The sequence below is a fragment of the Schistocerca nitens genome, chromosome 4 (assembly GCF_023898315.1).
Source record: "Schistocerca nitens isolate TAMUIC-IGC-003100 chromosome 4, iqSchNite1.1, whole genome shotgun sequence".
Lineage (NCBI taxonomy): Eukaryota > Metazoa > Arthropoda > Insecta > Orthoptera > Acrididae > Schistocerca > Schistocerca nitens.
Window position 1 is genome coordinate 494,162,425 of NC_064617.1, and position 22,669 is coordinate 494,185,093.

Genomic DNA, 22,669 nt, shown 5'->3' on the forward strand with positions numbered 1-22,669 from the left:
GCACTGCTCTATTCTGCCTCGCCCCTAAAAATATTTCAAGGTGTAATAAAATGCTAATTTTTCGTGTGTAACAGTTCCAAATTTGTTGTTATGGTTCCGTACCTCAATATGAAAAACGGAACCCTTGTGGGATCACTTTGTTGTCTGTCAGACCGACTGTTCAAAATCCTTTTTTCGCATGAACCGGTAGACATATCAGATTGAAATTTATTTCACATATTAAAGTCTGTTGTACCTTGGCGATGTAAAATGTGAAGCTTCTAAGTGCAGTCAAAAGGTTCGACCATTTATGTCACATATTTAGACACTCGCAAACTCACTCATCGAAATCTACACGGCACTTCCAGTTGGCCTTGCATCGTGAAATTTGCCAAGAAGTAAGATTTCACATTTCAGCCAAAAAAAGCTTCACACTGAATATGTTGATGCTACAGAGTACTGTCTGTAGAATATTTTTAAAAAAGTTATGTGCCGCAGTGCCGATACGTGAATTCGTATGCTGACCATTACTGAGGCAGATATGCTGTCGGTATACTCAGACCAGCGAAATTTATTTTCTTTGCATGTATTTCTATAGCTGTTTCCTTAAACTCGATGAAAAGTTAACTGGAGTACTTTCTGTTCCACTACGAGGTGTGACTATAGAACATCGGGACTGATGCTGTCACAGATTAAGTGAGCATGCGCCAAAGATGAACGAGCAACAGCTGTGACGCGTGAAATTTCTCAGTCTAATGCAGTCTGATGTCTGTAGCAAATCATTATAATCCTGACCTTCGTTGGTGTAAGAGCTGTTATTTTGTTTGCGGAAAAAATGATAAATATAGTAATAGAGCAACGAACTGTCGTGAAATTTCACATGAAACTTGGAAAAGCCGGCCGCGGTGGCCGAGCGGTTTTAGGCGCTTCAGTACGGAACCACTCGGGTGCTTCGGTCGCAGGTTCGAATCCTGCCTCGGGCATGGGTGTGTGTGATGTCCTTAGGTTAGTTACGTTGAAGTAGTTCTAAGTTTAGGGGACTGATGACCTCAGCTGTTAAGTCCCATCGTGCTTAGAGCCATTTGAACTTGGAAAAAACTGCTACTGAAACCTATCGTTTACTAAAAGAAGTGTATGGCAAAGACTGTTTATCACGTATGCGACTTTTTGAGTATCTTTTCCAAGATAGCTGAGAAAATGAAGATGACTCACTCCCGGGACGCCCTTCAACATAAGACGAGGATGAAAATATCGAAAAAGTGTGTAATCTGATTCGATGTGGTTGAGGAACCTATCGACTGCAGAAATTTTCAAAGAAAGCGTAAGGTAAATTTTACGTAACCAATTTAACATGAGAAAAGTGTGTGCGACACTCCCACGATCGAACAAAAAGGAGCTCGTGAAAATGTTTGAACTGACACTTTGATTTCCTACCCATCCTTTCCCTTTCCTCCCCTTTCCCACATTTCATGTTCACTTTGAATACCGTTGAAAATGATCCTAATTTCTTGGGAAGAGTGATAACATTATACAAATCTTGGATTTACACTTATTAACAGATAGCGAAAAAAGCTCGAATGATCTAATCAAGATTCAAAGCGAGGATGGTTGTTTTCTTCGATATTGATAGAATTGTGTATCTTCATTGCATTCCTGAAGGTCAGACTACCAATCAACATTACTACCTTGAGATTCTTGCTCAACTCCGTGGGAAAAAAAAAAACCGATCCGATCTGTGGAAAAACAAGTCACCGGTTCTGCATGAAGGCAACGTACCAGTTCATACAGCATTATCTGTTAAGAAGTTTCTAGTGAAGTACAGCATCCCAGTGCTAGACCACCCGTCTAATTCGCCTGACCTAGCACCATGTGACTTTTGTATATTCTCCAAGATCAAATCTCCATTTAAAGGCACAAGATTTCAGTCTGTTGAAGCAGTGAAAAGAAAAGCAACACGAATAATCATGGAGCTCGCGGAAGAAGACTTCCAGCACTGATTCCAACAACGGAAAATTCCTGTAGACAGTTGTAGGGACAGACGAGTGATGTATATTGAGGATGACAAAAACTAAATATGTATTTTTTAAATAAAATTTTTTACAGCAATAGCCCCGAAATTTTGTAGCCACACCTCGTTTGTTTTGGTTTTTTTCCGTTTCAGTTGCAGTTGAGGAGCGTGGGAAGAATGACTGGTTACCTGCAACAACGACGACACTACTCTCTAGTGAAACCACAGTCACAATCAACAACTACATTTCATACAGCTGACACACAGCCAGATGAAACAGCGTCCGCCAGAAAGGCTTGCACTAAGTTTTATATGATCCATCATAGAAGTGGACGTGGGACTGCGGCTGGTAATAAACTTGGAGGAATTAGGAATACCAACAGCCATGCTTTTTATAAAATATATTAATTATGCGACCAGTTTCGACACTGCATTAGTGCCATCTTCAGGGCCTTGCGCAAACTGAATGGTGACATCCATCCCTCAGTGCATTAGGACAAGTACACACTGGTCTCATGGATTTCTGTTTTCATGATGTGCGCACTCCAGCAATCGTACAACTGATTGGAGTACAGACATCGCGTAAATAAAAATCAATGAGACCAGTGAATAGACGTAGCACATGTCCTAATGCACCAAATGTTGGGTATCACGTTTCAGTTTGAATAAGTGCCTGAAGTTTACACTGATATAGTGCCGAAACTGGTCTGGTAATTAACATGCTTTATAAAAAGTACGGCTGCTGTTGGTATTTCTTATTTCTACAAGGCTTGCACTAGGTTGCAAGTCACACTTAACGAAGCGTGTGTACTGGTTTCTGTGTTGCAGAAAACGCTCGACGCCAACCGGTATGCGACGAAGAAGACGATCGCGCAGGGCATGCTGGACATAGCTCTGCTGACTGCCAATGCCAGCCAGCTGAAGTACGTCCTGCAGGCGGGGAGTAAGCACGAGTTCTACTCGCTCATGGTCGGACTCATCTCCACCTCCATCGTCCTCCAGGTGAGCACCGTGTCCTAACGTTTCCACGTGGCTTCTGTAGAGAGCACCTGTTCCTGAGTAGCACTTTGCGTCTCCCTCACACACGCTATTCCTACTGTAAAGATTCTATTTTTCCTTCTTCTTTTGCGCTACTCATGCCAGCCAGTTCAGTGATTCTGCAGCTGTCGTGCGCTCGATTCGGGCGTCAACACTAATTTTCAATATCGATAGGATGCGTGGCAAGTTAATTCCTTTCGATGCATCAAACTAAAGACAGCAAAACATAACTGTTGCAATACAATGTGTGAGAAAACTGTGAGAGTGATTTTTCATCTGTTGTTGTTGTTGAGGTCTTCAGTCCTGAGACTGGTTTGATGCAGCTCTCCATGCTACTCTATCCTGTGCAAGCTGCTTCATCTCCCAGTACGTACTGCAGCCTACATCCTTCTGAATCTGCTTAGTGTATTCATCTCTTGGTCTCCCTCTACGATTTTTACCCTCCACGCTGCTCTCCAATACTAAATTGGTGATCCCTTGATGCCTCAGAACATGTCCTACCAACCGATCCCTTCTTCTAGTCAAGTTATGCCACAAACTTCTCTTCTCCCCAATTCTATTCAATACCTCCTCATTAGTTATGTGATCTACCCATCTAATCTTCAGCATTCTTCTGTAGCACCACATTTCGAAAGTTTCTATTCTCTTCTTGAATTATTCATCGTCCATGTTTCACCTCCATACATGGCTACACTCCATACACATACTCTCAGAAACGACTTCCTGACACTTAAATCTATACTCGATGTTAACAAATGTCTCTTCTTCAGAAACGATTTCCTTGCCATTGCCAGTCTACATTTTATATCCTCTCTACTTCGACCATCATCAGTTATTTTTCTCCCCAAATAGCAAAACTCCTTTACTACTTTAAGTGTCTCATTCCCTAATCTAATTCCCTCAGCATCACCCGAGTTAACTCGACTACTTTCCATTATCCTCGTTTTGCTTTTGTTGATGTTCATCTCATATCCTCCTTTCAAGACACTGTGCATTCCGTTCAACTGCTCTTCCAAGTCCTTTGCTGTCTCTGACAGAATTGCAATGTGATCGGCGAACATCAAGGTTTTTATTTCTTTTCCATGGATTTTAATACCTACTCCGAATTGTTCTTTTGTTTCCTTTATTGCTTGCTCAATATACAGATTGAATAACATCGGGGAGATGCTACAACCCTGTCTCACTTCCTTTCCAACCACTGCTTCCCTTTCATGTCCCTCGACTCTTATAACTGCCATCTGGTTTCTGTACAAATTGTAAATAGCCTTTCGCTCCCTGTAATTTACCCCTGCCACCTTCAGAATTTGAAAGAGAGTGTTCCACTCAACATTGTCAATAGCTTTCTCTAAGTCTACAAATGCTAGAAGCGTAGGTTTGCCTTTTCTTAATCTAGCTTGTATAGATTTTTCATCTACCAAAGTTTTTATTTTATTTTTCAAGCAGTGGTGTTGTCCCCTTCAAAGTAGTTCCCTTCAGCAGCTATTAAGTGGCAAGTCGTTGTTCCCAGTCTTGGTAGCAGCGTTGAGGACTTCAACTGTTGGGGCCTTTAACATGTCGGTCTCATTCTTTTGAATGTTCGCCAGAGTACCAAAATGATGTCCTTTTAAAACATTTTTCAGTTTCGGAAAAAAAAGCCATAAGGACTCGGATCAGGTGAACACGGGGACTGTGGAACAATGGGAATGCCTTTTGAGATCAAAAATTCCGTGATGGTAGTGACCCTGTGAACAAGGGACGTCATCATGATGCAGTGTCCACTTGTCCACAGTGTCCGGTCTGAGTCGATTCATCCTTTTCCTGAGCGTTGCAGGAAAATCTTTGTAAAACACTTGTTTGGCAGTTCGTCCTGGAGGAACATATTCCTTATGCACGATATAAATCACCATTATTTAGATCTCTGGTTAGCTCATTCGAGATTTTTTCGGTCGATGAGGTGTCTCAATGCATCACTCCTCACTTCGCCTCACTTTGTCTCAGGATCGTACTAAAAAAATACGGGATTCATCACCTGTTATCACACGACTGAACCATTCGAGTTCATTGGCAATCGTCTTAAGAAAATCAACACACACTTTTCTTCGACTGTCCTTTCCGGCACCATTTTGGCACGAAATTCCGCATGTGCAAATCTTCGGTCAACATTTGATGTACGGCGAAAGTGTTTAACAGATCACCCATCATCCTTATCGTTAAACGTCGATATGATCTCACAAGAGCATGCGCACTTCCGGCGTTTTCGTCGGTTTGTGAAGTTGAAGGCCTCTCTGACGTTCAACGTGTTCTCGGCTTTCCAAGAATGATTTGTGCCAGCGAAAAATTTGTGCTCTTGATAAGGAATATTCCCCACAGTCCTGCATCAACTTCTCAAAATTCATACTCACAGTTTCCCCAAATTTAACACAAAACTTGATGGCATAACGTGCTCTAAATTACGCTGTTCCATTTTCTTAATACACACTGAGGGTCCCCACAAAAATCACGTGATGGCTGTACTGAGCTGAAACTCGGATTCAACGTCTGGATGGGATGAACACGCTGGTTTACACAAACGCAGCGCAACGCAGTGTGGCCAGACCGCCTGCAGTGTTGTCAGTCTCATTACTTTTCTCTTTTTGTTGACGACGACACTGCTGGCTAAAACTCATCATTCATTTTCACTAAATGCTTCAGTCGGCAGGCAACTAAAGTGTATATTGTCCTCGTGATCTGTCATACCACATTCACTGCAATATGAAGCTGTCAGGCGTTGTCATGAAAGAGCGTCATTTGGTTTAATAATGGATCTCTTATGCAGGTATTGTTTGTTTATGCAGCAGTAGTCTCTGATGACGACTTATTTCATTTGGTATGAAACACGTTGTCAACATTGCATGTAATGAGGAGGAAAGTTACCATTGTGTCTTTCAGGTGATAAACTGTGCATTAAATGTTATAGTCATCAACAATGAAAAAAATAAAGTGGAATTTACAGTCATTTCTGCAAAGTGTCCTGCAGCTACGTGATGAAACCTTGCGACACTTCCATTCGTTGATGTAAGGCAAAAGGAAGTTTACTAAGGAAAGGTTTAGCTTACAAGCTAAGATCATTCGGTTCTTAATGGGACCTCGTTATGTGAGGTTATGAGATTGACGTATGTTGATCTGCAAAGAGCAAGCCGAGAAACAAAGATAACAATCCTGATACCCGCTGGAATATTGACACATTGTCACAACTACAAAGCTAAGACATCTTTGTATACGGTCGTTCACGGGCATACGGGTCAAAAATCTGATTTCTGATCGGTTGTGAGGTGGGTTAAAAGCCATGTATGCCATCTAACTCTGTACTTACGTATTACTGGCCTTAGTGATATTCAGCCAGGTGGAAAAGTAGAGATAAAAAGCACGAATCAGTTGACGTGTGGTAGCGTGCTGTGCGTCGATCGTTATATACAGGAGATTTGATGGTGCGAGAAGAATATCATAGCATGCTGGAAGACCGAAAATGGTGCCCGAACTAACCGACATAACTTTAGAATTAGACCGTTGGGGGAACATATCATGACAAAAATTCTCCACCTGGTACGAGACAGGCGAAATAGTCTCCGACGTCAAGCAGAATATTATAATTCCAGTTCCAGAGAAGGCAGGTGCTGACAGACGTAAATATTACAGAACTATTAGATTCAGATACAAGGCTGCAAAATACTGACACAAATTATGTACAGCTGAATTGTGAAACTGGTGTAATGAGACCTCTAGAGAGATCAATCCGGATTCCGAAGAAATTTAGGAACACGTAATACAGGTGCGATCGCAGGACTTATCTTAGAAGATAAACCGAAGACGAATCAACGTTTATAGCATTTGTAGATTTAGAGGGAAATTTTGAAAAGGTTGTCTTGAACACACACTTCGAAATTCTGCCTCGTACTCTTACCGATTCATGGACAGCCCAGCAAGATTCATGGTGTCATTTCCCTCCAGCACTACTTCAGACGTTAGTCGAGTCCATGCCATGTCGTGTTGCGGCACTTCTGCCTGCTCGCGGGAGCCCTGCACGATATTAGGCAGGTCTACTAGTTTCTTTGGCTCTTCAGTGTAATATTTCCACAGACAATAGACGTCCGGACGTGAATTACTAGCGGGCGAATGTGTTGCTTTGGAAAACCGTTCTACTTGGCATGGTCTGCAATGACTCCAAAGAGAGGCAGCTAGAATCACAAATATTTTTGTAGACTCGTGGGACGAATATCCTACCAGAATTCTCTCTAACAACCAGATACTAGGTTGCTCGGTTTTCTCTCCTTCATTAATGACCATCAGCTCGCCTTGGCTAATTTAACTTGTTTTGTTACGTGGTACTGCTTAATATGTTCGACCACCAACGCATTTCAATTTTTTTTCTGGTTTCTCAGAGTAGCCTACAAAATAACATAAGAAGTTATTTGTTTGTGTGTTACAGACGTTTGTACGTCGTAACTACATACTGTGTGCAGCTTACTGAAAATCTTCGTGACTTTATCACATTACTCTACATCAGTGGCATTTCTGAACAACATGATAGACACAATAGCAGTTTCATTGCTTAAATAAGTCTACCACACACGACTAACTGCATGCATGAAAAAACTGCAACCTCAAAATGAGAGAGTAAACTGTCGTGACGTATTGCGGACGTTAGTAAAAAAGTAACTGCCATCGATAATTTTCTTGTATTGTTTTGAGTCCTAAACAATCTAAAATGATCAAAATAACATTTTCAACAGATTGTTTCGCTTAGCTGTTTTGCACAGACTATGGAGATGAAAAAGATTTATCGCTGACCCATATGACAGCAAAATCAATCATTAATAGTTTACCTGAATGTCAATTTTTTCTTGCAAAGCCTCGCATTAGTGGACTATTAAACTGGTGTAGGGGTTAATGACAGTATGACAAAAATAAACTGAAAAGATATTAGAAACCAGTCAGCGAAAGGGAAAGTTAAGGTAGCGAATAACGCGTTGGGAGCTGCGTTTCTTGTTACTGAAATTTGTGAGTTCATATCTTTAAGTTATATGTACTTCCTTCAAATATTTTGATGTCGGAGAGATGTTGAGCACAGTTTTACCCTTCGTTTTTCATGGTAGAGGGAAACTGCTTTTCAGTAGCTACGCGCTTGTAATTTTTTTTTTCCTAGTTGTTAGAGCAGCAGTCTGAAAGATGAGTTAGGCGCTTGTTATGTTGCGGTAGAGGGTAAGCATGGAGCTTACTTGTACGCATAGATGACGTTTCCTCTTACAGTTCAACTTCCCGTCGATAATAAAGGGTAGTAGGCGGTTACAGTCGTACATACAAGTGAGCGGCGTCAGTGATATAAATTAATGAAACGAGACGCTTCCTATTAAAAGAATTTTCATCACAGAAAGAGGAAATTTAGCGTGCAGGTACCGGGATGATGCTACAACTACCATCCCTATGGAAGTTTTCTTGTTTACTACACTACAAGCCGTTAAAATTGCTACACCAAGAAGATGACGTGCTACAGACGCGAAATTTAACCGACAGGACGAAGATCCTGTGCTATGCAAATGATTAGCTTTTCAGAGCATTCACACAAGGTTGGCGCCGGTGGCGACACCTACAACGTGCTGACATGAGGAAAGATTCCAACCGATTTCTCATACACAAACAGCAGTTGACCGGAGTTGCCTGGTGAAACGTTGTTGTGATGCCTCGTGTAAGGAGGAGAAATGCGTACCATCACTTTTCCGACTTTGATAAAGGTCGGATTGTGGCCTATCGCGATTGGGGTTTATCGTATCGCGACATTGCTGCTCGCATTGGTCGAGATCCAATGACTGTTAGCAGAATATAGAATTGGTGGGTTCAGGAGGGTAATACGGAACGCCGTGCTGGATCCCAACGGCCTCGTATCACTAGCAGTCGAGATGACAGGCATCTTATCCACATGGCTGTAACGGATCGTGCAGCCACGTCTCGATCCCTGAGTCAACACATAGGGACGTTTGCAAGACAACAACCCTCTGCACGAACAGTTCGACGACGTTTGCAGAAGCTCGGAGATCACGCCTGCGGTTATCCTTGACGCTGCTTCTCAGACTGGAGCGCCTGCGATGGTGCACTGAACGACGAACCTGGGTGCACGAATGGCAAAACGTCATTTTTTTTTCAGATGAATCCAGGTTCTGTTTAGAGCATTATGATGGTCGCATCCGTGTTTGGCGACATCGCGGTGAACGCACTTTGGAAGCGTGTATTCGTCATCGCCATACTGGCTTATCACCCGGCGTGATGGTATGGGGTGCCATTGGTTACACGTCTCGGTCACCTCTTAGAAAGAAGAAAGGAGTCTATGGGATGTGGTTGGGCAACTGTTGTCACAAGCGTATTAATGGCGAGAGAAATAATAACTGGCTGCTGCTACTTTAGTAAGTGTGTAATCGTATGGCTTGGCCCCCCGCCCGTCGGGCAGACCGTTTGCCGGGTGCCGGTCTTTCAATTTGACGCCACTTCGGCGACCTGCAGTCGATGAGGATGATAGGATGATGATGACAGCACAAGACCCAGTCCCTGGGCGAAGAAAATTCCCCGACCCTGCCGGGAATCGAACACGAGCCCAGACGATTGACAATCCGTCACGCTGACCATTCAGCTACCGGGGGCGGACTTTAATATTATGAGAATGACAGTCATTCAGCGCATTTTCAGCAAAGATGGAATCTTCCTTTTTCAGTCTTCAACGCCTTTCATGCATAGTCAGGCTAGTATTTATAGCTCTGCCTAACTGACCTACATATAATCTGCCACACAAACGCTTCTGTATAGTTTTCATTAATTTAAAATAGATGTTACTGTTCTCCTTTGGATCATTTTAGCACAAAACATCGTAATAGGGTTTTCACAATATTAGGCTTTCTTTTGAAAATGTTAACTTTTTTTATCAAGGAGAGAACGAAGAGCCTCTGTGAGTTGACAGACTCGCTGAGGTGTACAACTGTTAACTGTTTGTTTCTCGACAGTAAAATTCTTCTTAACCATATAATCTCGTTTTTAGTCTTATATCCATCGTTGCGTTTAAGTAAAGCTGAAGAGCATGAAGCGAAGTGACACAGCGGTTAAGACAGTGCACTGATAGTCGGAGGACTGGGATTTAAATCTTGACTGGAGGTTTTCTGTGGGGTTCTTAGTTCATTCGAATAGTCGTGACTGAGTTCCACCCCGCCGGCCGAAGTGGCCGTGTGGTTAAAGGCGCTGCAGTTTGGAACCGCAAGACCGCTACGGTCGCAGGTTCGAATCCTGCCTCGGGCATGGATGTTTGTGATGTCCTTAGGTTAGTTAGGTTTAACTAGTTCTAAGTTCTAGGGGACTAATGACCTCAGCAGTTGAGTCCCATAGTGCTCAGAGCCATTTGAACCATTTTTTTTTGAGTTCCACCCCGTCCTCTTGCGCAATTGTCAAGGCACGTCGGAGCACAGTTCAAATCCAGGCATACGTTATGATACAGTATTTTCATTCTTAACTTGAAACTGTTCAGTCAAACACCTGGAATATCTTCTGAGACACCGCTTGGCAGTACGCGTCGCCACTATTTCGTTGATTACGGAGACGTTCCCAACACCCGGCCTGTTGCGGCAACACTTCGAATGCTAATCAGCGGTAAGGAACTAGAACATGCGTATTCTTTGTAATCATTTAAAATTATAAGAATAACAGTCATTCATAGCATTTTCAGCAAAGGTGGAACCTTTCTTTCGCAGTCTTCAACGCCCTTCAGGCTTATTCAGTCTATCATTTATAGCTCTGTGATTTGCACTGCAACATTCCTCAAATGGACTGGCCTGTCCCGAGTCTCGACCTTAACCCAGTGGAGCACCTTTGGGATGAGTTAGAACGCCGACTTCCCTCCAGATCCCAGCGTTCTACATCACTACCTTCTCTGGTTTCGGCTCTTGAGGAAACTGCGCTGCCATGCTCCACAGGCAGTCAGACAGCTCATTGAAAGCATTCTCAGCAGACTTCGAGCCATCATAAAGGCACATTGTGGAATCACTCCGTAATTAAGTCCATTAATAAGTGTCTGGATACATTCGATTAGTTTATACCCAAGTGAGACTGTCTCGCCGCAGCCTTAGGTAAATGGGATATGACTGAACATTTCCAGGAGCAGTACAACCGCTCTCCTTGTACGCCGTGGAAAACGACTGTCGACGGGAAGTTGAACTCCAGACACTGCTGCATGTGTATCGCGGAGTCGCCTCAGCTTGTAGACTTACTGCTTGAGCTTGCAGCGGCCGCGCTTCTGTGTGCTGGGTTGGTAGCCAGCCGGCTGTGCCGAGCTGCGGCGCGTGGCTGGCGGAGTGCCTGGCAGTGGGTGGCGGTGCTGCGCAGGGCGTGATGGGCGTGCTCTTCCTGTCGCTGAACCTGCTGCGCGACTGCCGCCTGCACCAGGAGAGCTACCGCGCCTCGGCGCTCGTCATCAACTACATCGCGCTCGCCCTCTCCGTCGTCGTCACCGCGCTCAACCTGCTCATCTCCGCCTTTGACCCCAGTCTCGGGCACTTTCTCAAGGGCACCGACCTCGCCTAGCTGCCCGCTGCGGGACACACGTGCACTACCCCGCCACACCGCTGTCGGTCGCAGGTAAGACGAACTGGTCGGGGATAGAACTTAGGGTAATACACTGAGGTCACAAAAGTCATGGAAGGTAGATACGTTCATACACAGATGGCGGTAGTATCGCGTACACAAGGTATAAAAGGGCAGTGCATTAGCGGAGCTGACATTTGTACTCAGATGATATATGTGAAAAGGTTTCGGACGTTATTATGGTCGCACTTCGAGAGTTAACAGACTTTGAACGCGGAATGGTAGTTGGAGCTACACACTTGGGCTATTCCATTTAATAAATCCGTAGGGTATTGAATATTCCGAGATCCGCTGTGTTAAGAGTGTGCCGAGAATACCAAATTTCAGATATTACCTCTCACCATGGACGATGCAGTGGCCGATGGCTTTCACTTAACGACCGAGAGCAACGGCGTTTGCGTAGAGTTGTCGGTGCTAAGAGACAAGAAACACTGAGTGAAATAACCGCAGAAATCAAGGTGGGACGTTCGGCGAAAGTATCTGTTGGGACAGTGCGGCGAAGTTTGGCGTTAATAGGCTATGGCAGCAGACGAGCGACGCGAGTACTTTTGCTGATAGCACGACATCGCCTGCAGCGCCTCTCCTTGGCTTGTGACCGTGTCGGTTGGACCCTACAACCGGAAAACCGTGGCCTGCTCAGATGAGTCCCGATCTCAGTAGGTGAGAGCTGATGTTGGTGTTAGAGTGCGGCCCATCGACTCAAGTTGTCAACAAGACATTTAGCAAGCTGGTGGTGGCTCCATAACAGTGTGGGCAGTTTTGACATAGAATGGATTGGGTCTTTTGGTCCTACTGAACCGATCAGCGACCGGAAATGGCTATGTTCGTCTGCTTTGAGACCATTTGCAGCCAGTCATGAATTTCATGTTCCCATTACAATGCGCCATGTCACCGCACCACAGTTATTTGCAACTGTTGATGGTGTTAGGACAGCAACCGGCCACAAATTTACTTTCAGTTCCTTTATTCAAAGGGTACGTTACCGGTTTCGAATCGTTGTGATTCATCTTCAGACGGTTTACAAGCTTTCCTTATCACATGTGGTGTGATTTTTACAGATTAATTATCCTAAAATATAAATAATACATAATTATAATATATATAAATTATATTATAATATAATTATAATATATGTAAATATGTGCTTGTAACTATGTGTTATTTATATTTTAGGACAATTAATATGTAAAAAACACACCGCATGTCATAAGAAAGCGTGTAAACCGTCTGAAGATGAATCACAACGATTCGAAACCGGTAACGGTAACCTTTGAATAAAGGAACTGAAAGTAAATTTGTGGCCGGTTGCTGTCCTAACACCATCAAAATTCGTCTTCAAATAACAGCCACGGTCTCCATCATGTCATCATATGACAAAATTGCATATTCGCAACTGGTTTGAAGAACATTCCGGACAGTTCGAGCGATACATTTGGCCACCAGACCGCTCGACATAAATCCCATCGACTATTTACGGGACATAATCGCGCACAAAATCCTGCACCAGCAACAGTTTCGCAATTATCTACGACTGTAGGGGCAGCATGGCTCGATATTTCTGCAGGAGACTTCCAATGATTTGTTGAGTTCATATAACGTCGAGCTGCTGTACTACGAGGACAAGAGGAGAGCCGGCACGATATTAGGAGGTATCACATAGCTGTTGTCACCTCAGTGTACAAAGATGGCTTTCACAGCCGGTGTTTACTTCGTGTTGATCTTCCGGGTTGTAGTGACAGTGATGAAACCATCACTCAAGGTGTCTGAAAAGATGAGTAATTCGCGTGAAGTTTTATAGACTGATAGAGTGCAGCATATCATCTTAAACGGAGAGTCCCAGTTAATATAGTGCTTGGTGCCTCTCGACAAACAACATAAACATACGGTGCAAACCATTAGTCACCTCCAGGAGACGTGAAGCCAGCACCGCTTAACACCACCTCTAGCCTTGATAGTGTTCTCAAGGAAAGCAACACACAAGTTTTCTCGCCTATTACGTATCCAGCCGAAACCATTCATTAAAGATTAGATGTGGGGATGTTAATTGTTACGTTTCGCCCGTTGTTCAAAACAATCCCAGACATTTTCTGTGGGATTAAGATCAGCTGATACAACAGGCCAGTCGAGGTGCAAAGAAATGCCTCATTGTACACCAGATCAAGAACGCGAGTGCATTCTGTGAATACTGCTGTTGTCATCCTGGAAAACGGGAGTGTCCACAGCATACTCATCACGAAGCTGTAAAAGGAAGGTCAATAATTGGTCACCGAGAATGTTAAAATAAAGTCGTGTTCATGTTAACGGTAATCTGACTGAGCGAGTCCAAGTCGTGGTATTCAAAACACCGTCAAAACATCCCAGAGCCGCTTCTAGCCTGAACTACATCATCATGGGACCGATGACCTCACTGTTTGGTCCCCTCCCCCAAATCAACTAACCAACCAACATCCTCAATGTAGTGCCCCTTAAAGGCCCCATTCAACCGTCCACGCACTCGACGCTTTAGATATACTGAAAAAGAGTGAAAATCGGATTGGTCAGATCACACTACACGCCTGCAGTCAGATTACTGCCCAGGTTCTGTGTTTTTTGGTCCGCTGAAGCTGTGCAGCTTTATAGGACGCTGTGAGAACTACCTTTTTGCCAGGTACCAGATGTCTATGGCATGCAATTCCATTTCCAATGTTCGCTTCGAATCTGGTTGAAAGCAGCAATTATTGTCGTGTTTGAAACTGATTGTCTTTCAAAAGGCGTGACACCTACCTCTGGTCCCTGTCAGTTAAGATTTTTTACGACTACTGTTCTTACGTCGTGCTACGTCATTTCGAATGGCACACCATCCCTTGTACACACGTTGGACAGTTCATCTTACACGCTAAAATTCGGGTAATTTTTTCACGGTTTGGTCATGACACCTCCGAAGGTGACGTTTCCATTATGTCGTTCTGTCAAGTTTGCACATCGACCAATCTTACTGCGCTGATCGCACACACCCGACTGGAAAAGAAACGCCAGTTCACTGCCATAACTTACATCGGCGGTGGAGCGTCACATAGCCATCTGATACAAATTGTACACCATATACAGCGCTCCAAGGCGACCGGTGTGGTATTTTAAGAAAGAAAGTGCGGTGTTCTGTCTAGACGGGTCAGTCGGGACCTACCGACCGGTAGGTATGAAGGAGCATGGGATAAGCACACCGCTCTCCATTCTTTCTTGACGTTGCAGCCGCTACTTCTCACTCAAATGACTCCTTAGTTGGCATCACAAGGCTGAGTGCACCCCATACCAGACCTCCCGCCAAGGAAAAATCGCTGGCATTACCGGGATTCGTACCTGGCTCCACCACCTAGCAGGGAGACATGCTAAGCACTCAGCTACGGAGGCGGACTGTTTTAAGACGGTGAGCTTAGCAAAAATCATTCTGAGAGCCAGTGCATTTCTTGACATTATGGGGAAGAGTAAAGGCCACGACCGGTGTGAGTGACTTACTGATGATCATATGATAATTTTCTTATTTAGTTACTTGACGTACACTGGTCGTACAACCGCAGCCAGTCCTTGGCCTCACTCATTCCAGCTTTCCACATCTTCCTGTCAGCTACATCTTCATCTCCCAGACCTATTATCTGCATATCTCCCATGGAATTATCCTTCCACCTCGTTCTCACCTTCCTAATAGTCTCCTTCCTTTGGCTTTTCCATCCATTACTGCCTTTATTACCGTGTTCTCTCCTCTCCTCCTCTCACGTCTGTGCCACCTGAGCCTTCACACCTGCTACGACGTCATGTAGTGTGTGTAATTGGCTGAGTTATCTCTCTGTTTTTCGTTATTCTCCACTGCTTCATTTTCTTTCAGTGGTTTCTCAGTACTTTATTTTCAGAAGTGTATTTTTTTATTTGAGAGGAACCATGTCTGCCTTGCGTAGCCCACTATTGATTTGATGATGGTCTGATATGGTCTATATATTCTTATTTTTATTTTTGCATGCCTGGATAGTAACTTGGATCTTACGATGTTATGTACAGCTCCTGCACATCTTACCCAGGCTTGAATTCTCGTTACTTTCTCTTGTTCTATGAGGTTTTGTTGGTTGATACTGACACCGAGGTACGTGAAAGCGTCTGTCTTCTGTGTTGTTAGGTTCCTGATTGTTAGATGGTTTTGTCCTAACTTACCTCTTCTTCCGATTACCGTGAACTTTGTTTTAATACTTAGACCTGCTTCCTTAGCTTCTTCCATCTGTACAGTTCCCATTTTCTCCAGGTCTTCCATGCTCTCTCCTGTCACCACAATGTCGTCCGCAAAAGCCAAAGAAGTTTATATTTTTCCTTATGGTAACTCCTGCCCTTCTTGTGTTACTCTCCTCAGGGTGCTGTTGAGTGCCAAACCGACCAGGGTTGGTGATTATTGCCTCCCTGTCTCAATCCTGTTTTTATCTCAAATATTTGTGAGAACTCGCCCTGTACTTTCACTCTACACTTAGATTCGATCACAAAAATTGTAGTTCGCTTTATCAGCTTGTCCGGTATCCCACACTCTGCCGTATCCTCCTCATCTCCTCTCTCACTATGCTGTCATATGCTTTGCTGAAGTCTAGAAATATAAGTTGATAATGTACAGGATCGATTATGATAAAATTAACATAATAAGAAGATCTTTCCGCTTTACTTGCAAGTGTGTTGAAGTATCAATTAGCACTGATTTCTTCGTCATACGCTTGCTGCAATTAATTAAAGAGAATTTTACACCAGTCGCATTTCGATATTATTTACAAAGCATCTTCTGTGGTCATTAGTGTTTTGCATCTGATTCACATATTGGCAAACCACTGCTTTTTCCTTCTTTATTAACGAAACTGATATCGAAAACTTCGTTACACGTATACATTGGCAGTTTTCACCTTTCTGTACTTCCTCTTTGGGCTGCATTGGCGTTATTTACACTTCACCTCACTTTTGGAAATGAACTGCAGTAACACGAGTTCTCACTCAGCACAGTATTACATTGTAGTGGATTTCTTTTTCTATGCATGCGCGTTATGTTTCATTTATTCACGTTCAGAGTCACTGCCAGAGCCTGCATCGTTCATCAATCCTCTGCACCTCATGCTGAAAGTCGATGCTGTCTTCTGGCGTTACTGCTTTGTTGCAGACAACCGCATCATCTACGAACAATCTTAAAAAGCTTCCGACGCTTCCTACTAGATCATTTTTGTACGTTGTAAACAGTAACAGTCCTCTCACACTTCCATGAGCTACTCCAGAAATTAACTTTACATCTGAGGATTTTATTCAAACAGCTCCTCATTTGCCCTTAAAAGGGCTGAGTGGACCCTGTATGGCACCTCCCTATCCCAGAAAAAAATTGAGGAGTTTCTGGGAAGCGAGCCCGGGCCCTTCCGCACCAAAGCCAGAGACGCTAACCATTTCCCCCCCCCCCCCCCCCCCGAAGAAATAGTTTCTGTGCGGTCTTCTTCTCAACGGCCATCGATGAAAACTTTACTCAACTTTTTTTCACTTCTCTAAATTCAAAACTACAGCACCGGCAAGCGTTCGGTTATTGAGGTGGTTGCGTTCGGTTATTGAGGTGGTTGCGTTCGGTTACTCTAGTATTTATTCTTGTCTCCGAAAAAAGTGGATACGAAATAATAAGGAACGAAGACACCCTGACTATACCATATCTCATGTAGTCCGGTAATGTAACGTTGTCCTTTCAGACACACTTCTGTTGGGAGGACTGTAGCTGTGCTGAACTGGTGCGGTGTTAAGATACTGCACTCGCTTTCGTGAGAATAGGGTTCAAAGCTTCCTCCAGCCATCGAGATTTGGATTTCCCTAAATCCCTTATGGCAAATGCTGGGATGGTTACTTTGAAAAAGGACACTGTCGATTTCCTTCTCCGATCTGAGACTCTGCTCAATCTATAAAGGCCTTATCGTCAACGAGACGGAAAGTTAACCTCTTATCTTCCTGCCTACTCGTATAGTAAGTGAAGCACTCAGAACACGTGGTCGGATCTCAGTGTAACTTCGTACACAGACACACCTTTGGCGGTTTTGTTTATGAACAGAGCTGCAAATCTCTGCGAGAGGTATAACGGCCACAAGAGTGCATTAATGTTGTTATCAAGCCTGGGAGCATATATTCGGGGCGCGAACAGCGTCATATGCTGAGTGAAGGCTGTGAAGGGCACGTGCAGGATGACAATTATTGAACTGTATGAAATAAAATCGTCATAACTTCTGAACGGTTTGCGATAGGACGTTCAGATTGCACTGTTGCCGCGGGGCATGATGGGAATTAGTATGTGCATGGTTTAGCGATGAAGCCCACGCATTGGGGGGACTGAGAATACGCATTTCGCGATCAAGAAGTCTCTTCACCCTCAACGGGTGACTGTGTGGTATGCAATGTCCAGTCACGGAATAATCGGCGCGATATTCCTTGATGGTACGGTGACTACCGAACAGTACGTGAAGATTGTGTAAGATTTCATCCCCATCATCCAAAGTGACCCTGATCTGGACAAGATGTGGATAATGCAAAGCGGAGCTCGACCCCATTGAATCAGGAGCGTGTCTGATGTCCCGGAGGAGCACTTTGGGGATCGCATTCCGGCTGTGGGGTATCCAGAGGCCACTGGCATGGGCTCCTATTGGCCGCCATATTCTCCGGATCTGAACACGTGCGACTCCTTTTCGTGGGGCTGTTTTAAAGACAAGGTGTATATCAATAGCTCCAAAACCATTGCTGAGCTGAAAACAGGCATCGATGCTCCGGCGCTTCAGCGGGTCATGCGGAATTTCGCTATTTGTCTACGCCACATCATCTCCAGTGATGGCAGGCATATCGAATGTGTCATAACCTAAATCAGTATATCTGTAGTGACGTTTACATGTTGAATAAAGTGTGTGCACGCCGTAGTTTGATACTAGTTTACCTTCTCTTTTCACACCGTTCAATAATTGTCGCCCTGTAGATGCCGCGTACATTGTGCCCGATAGCGTTATCAGCTCCTGGCAGAGTTTGAAAGGGCCCTCATTGCAGGTCTCCATTTTACCAGCTGATAGAATTATGTGATATATATACTTGTGGGGCATTCGGGCGTGGCAGTGATCCGATGCTGGGCTGCATGGGAACGTGTGGGCAGCCACAGTGGGCGTCAAGTTTCCGACCGACCACGTCCCACCACCTCAAGGGAGGATCGCCGTATTGCGCACGAAGCACGTCGTAACCCCTTGACATCTGCGCCTGTCGTATCTGTACAAGTAATGGACTCCCTGCAACTTCCGTGTCGTCCTGCGTCATTGACGGACCAGGGAATTACCGTCTCAGGCGCAGATTGTCGTTTACACCTCAACACAAACGACTTCATTTGGAGTGGTGCAGTGAGCGGTAAGCGTAGACTGCTGGTTAATGGCATCCCATTGTCGTCAGTGATGAATCAAGGAACTTTACTATCTTAGATGACCATCGTCGGGAAGCATGACGGCGACCTGGCGAGAGGTCCCATTCTTCCTACGGTTTGGAGAGGTATAGCTGTTTTACTCCTTGTGTGAGAAACCATCAGGTATGACTTCAGATCGCAGCTGGTAGTGATTGAAGGGACGCTGATGCCACAAAGGCGCGTCACGGCCATCCTACTCATGTGTTACCTCTCATGCGACAGCACTGTGGTACAATGGGACAGTGCTCGTCCACACATGCTACGTGTCACTGCGTGATGTTGAGGTACTCCTATTGCCATCAAGGACCCCGGATCTGTCCCCTGCAGAACATGTGTGCGATCATCTAGGACGACAGCTCTTTCACAGCGCCAGTATATCAACGACCAGTTGCAATAGTTGCGAACAAGGTTGCTTCGCGAGAGGATACGAGGGCTTTACGAGACCCTTCCCAACTGAATCAGGGAATGCTTCCATGTCAGAGGAGGCACAACTTCATGTGGATAAGCGTGCACCTATTTCCAAGTTCTTCGAAAATGTGACGCCGTTTTGCTATCACTGACCTTCCAATAATGGACGACGTACTCCCTGCGGAGCGAAAAAGACTAAGATCAAGACATCCCACTCTCATCACATCCAGGGCTCTCACGCAAACTGAATTCAATCCCATCGATGAATGGAAACGCAGCTGGCAACAAAACTGTTTCCCACAACGCCCGAAGCTGCCTTGCACCCGGAACAAAACCCCTGGATTCGACCAGCCTCGGACAATTTGGACTACCTTGAACAGCATCCAAACGGGCCATGGGCGATGTGCAGACATTCTCTACAAGTGGGGCAAATCTTCATTACCATTCTGCGACTGCGGTGCGGAAGGACAGTCAGTTGCTCATGTTGTATCGACGTGTCCCGCACTTGCCTACTAGAGCCCTTTCGAAGATTTCCTCACAGCGACGACTGTTGTTGTTGTTGTCTTCAGTCCTGAGACTGCTTTGATGCAGCTCTCCATGCTACTTTATCCTGTGCAAGCTTCTTCATCTCCCAGTACTTACTGCAACCTACATCCTTCTGAATCTGCTTAGTGTATTCATCTCTTGGTCTCCCTCTACGATTTTTACCCTCCACGCTGCCCTCCAACGCTAAATTTGTGATCCCTTGATGCGTCAAAACATGTCCTACCAACCGGTCCCTTCTTCTAGTCAAGTTGTGCCACAAACTCCTCTTCTCCCCAATTCTATTCAATACCTCCTCATTAGTTATGTCATCTACCCATCAAATCTTCAGCATTCTTCTGTAGCACCACATTTCAAAAGCTTCTATTCTCTTCTTGTCTAAAATATTTATCGTCCATGTTTCACTTCCATACATGGCTACACTCCATACAAATACTTTCAGAAACGACTTTCTGACACTTAAATCCATACTCAATATTAACAAATTTATCTTCTTCAGAAACGCTTTCCTTTCCATTGCCAGTCGACATTTTATAACGACTGATGTTATAAAATACATAAAAGACCTTGATATCCATCTATAGCTGTTGTTATTCGTGTTACTTTATGCTGGATAGCCGTGATTAAATGTTGACGTGTAGTTGTTTTGTAATCTTTGTATATGTATTGCCATACGATAGATAAATAATCGCTGAAATAACATCACACATCCTCTCAAACGGAGAGTTTTTCCTTTTGTTTCCTCTTCCTCTTCTGGGTATTTTACTTCTTATGTCAAACCGTGTATGTCCGTCTGTGAAATGAAGCGCTTGTTATTATCAGAGAAACATGGTCAGCCAGACGTCCAAGGCTCCTGTTTTGCGCACAGAAAGCGTTCTAGTTCACATGCCCTGATACGCTGGACAAGTGCGTGTCAGTAAGTTAAAACAGACGCTCGCGCATCAGGCAGGAGTCGCTGTTTTTAGACTGCGGTGCGTGACAGTTGGCAGGAGGCTTCCGCGTGGGGCGACGCCGCCCTTCCAACTCGTCTGCTTGCTTCTTGTCGCAGCGAGCGGCCTGTAACAGCGGCGACAAGTGTGTCAGCTGGTGCACACAAACGCGCCCTGCTCCACATTACTGGGAACATGTCTGACGGTCGTGTGTACTGATATGCTGGATCCAGACGAGAGTCGCTCTACTTTGCAGTCATTTTCCATGAAGTACATGCGTAAACATTTCATGAACACGGTCACGAGACCGCCACAAGCAGTTGCTGCCTCGTAAGGCAAACATCACGAGTTTAATCCATGCCTCGGTCGTCGGTCTGGTTTTAAGTGTGGCCTTACTACTTGTTAGTGTGCGTCCAAAAAAAAAAAAAAAAAAAATGGCTCTGAGCGCTATGGGACTGAACTTCTTAGGTCATGGAATCGAACCTGCGACCGTAGCGGTCGCGCGGTTCCAGACTTAGCGCCTAGAACCGCTCGGCCACCTCGGCCGGCAGTGTGCGTCCACACCGACGCACAGTGGGCATAGCTCTGGAAACTTTTTTTCCATGTTAGCACTCATTTCCGGAACTAATTACCAACAGGGTGATTTAAAAATGACTCGATTTCATAAACTACATCTTTTACACGAATGAAGATAGAAATTTGAGGTGAATTTTAACTTATGTGTGCTAAGAGACCACAAACTTTTTATTTTCAAAATAACTATACAATTTTAGAATGGAATATCTCTTACTTGCTTGCATATAGAACTTTGGAGTATTTTTTAATTACGTTTAGGATCCAAGTTTCACTGTTTCTTTCACAAACTTTCAATATGCCCTCTACTGGGCATACTGCAATCCTCTAGACAACAGTGGAACTAGTGCCACACTTTCGCGAGCGTGTCTGGAATTAATGTACTCACTGTCGTTTGCTATGCAGCGTCGCATTTCATCCATAGTTGTTGGAAGGAGAGGCACACTAATTAATTTTTTCAAAAAAAAAAAAAAAAAAAAGAAAAGTCGGTACCGTGAAGTCAGGCGACCCTGGGGGCGAATGGTGCAGTGCGAGATCCGCAGACCCCTTACCATTTGTCCGCAGCTCGTGGTCGTGCGGTAGCGTTCTCGCTTCCCGCGCCCGGGTTCCCGGGTTCGATTCCCGGCGGGGTTAGGGATTTTCTCTGCCTCGTGATGACTGGGTGTTGTGTGATGTCCTTAGGTTAGTTAGGTTTAAGTAGTTCTAAGTTCTAGGGGACTGATGACCATAGCTGTGCTCAGAGCCATTCATTCAAACCCATTACCCTACTAAAAGTCCATAGTCTTCCGAAATCGGATAAATCTTTTTCAGACATCGTGTACATTAATCACGAGAAACATACTAGGACAGAACGTGCCAAATTACAAAACGAAATTCCTTCTTACACCAAGTATTCAAAATTGTCTTTGTTACGTCTCGTTAAATTGAAACTGGCAAGTTCACCACGAAGCAGTGCGCAATCGGCAATACTCTACCAATGCGCACCCGAGGCTTAATGCTACTGCATATATCAGTGTTGACGGAGGGCTTTCTATGCATGTCCAGTCACGTTAATGTGACCTCCTGTGAAAGACGTGAATTATCACCTCTGCAGTGCGAGACGCGCAGGAA

At 44.5% G+C, this 22,669-nt stretch overlaps 1 protein-coding gene across 6 annotated transcripts in view; it reads left to right on the plus strand.

The window, feature by feature from the left end:
* Positions 1–22,669, plus strand: part of LOC126253019 (ninjurin-2-like) — a 139,838-nt gene that overhangs the window by 76,828 nt on the left and 40,341 nt on the right. For 4 of the 6 annotated variants that reach the window (XM_049954076.1, XM_049954079.1, XM_049954081.1 and 1 more), the window contains exon 2: positions 2,816–2,989. In XM_049954076.1, the coding sequence (XP_049810033.1) occupies positions 2,816–2,989 (174 nt within the window). Of the gene's footprint in view, positions 1–2,815; positions 2,990–11,398; positions 11,651–22,669 lie in introns of all 6 variants that reach the window. The other 2 variants (XM_049954077.1, XM_049954078.1) reach the window with 1 other exon arrangement.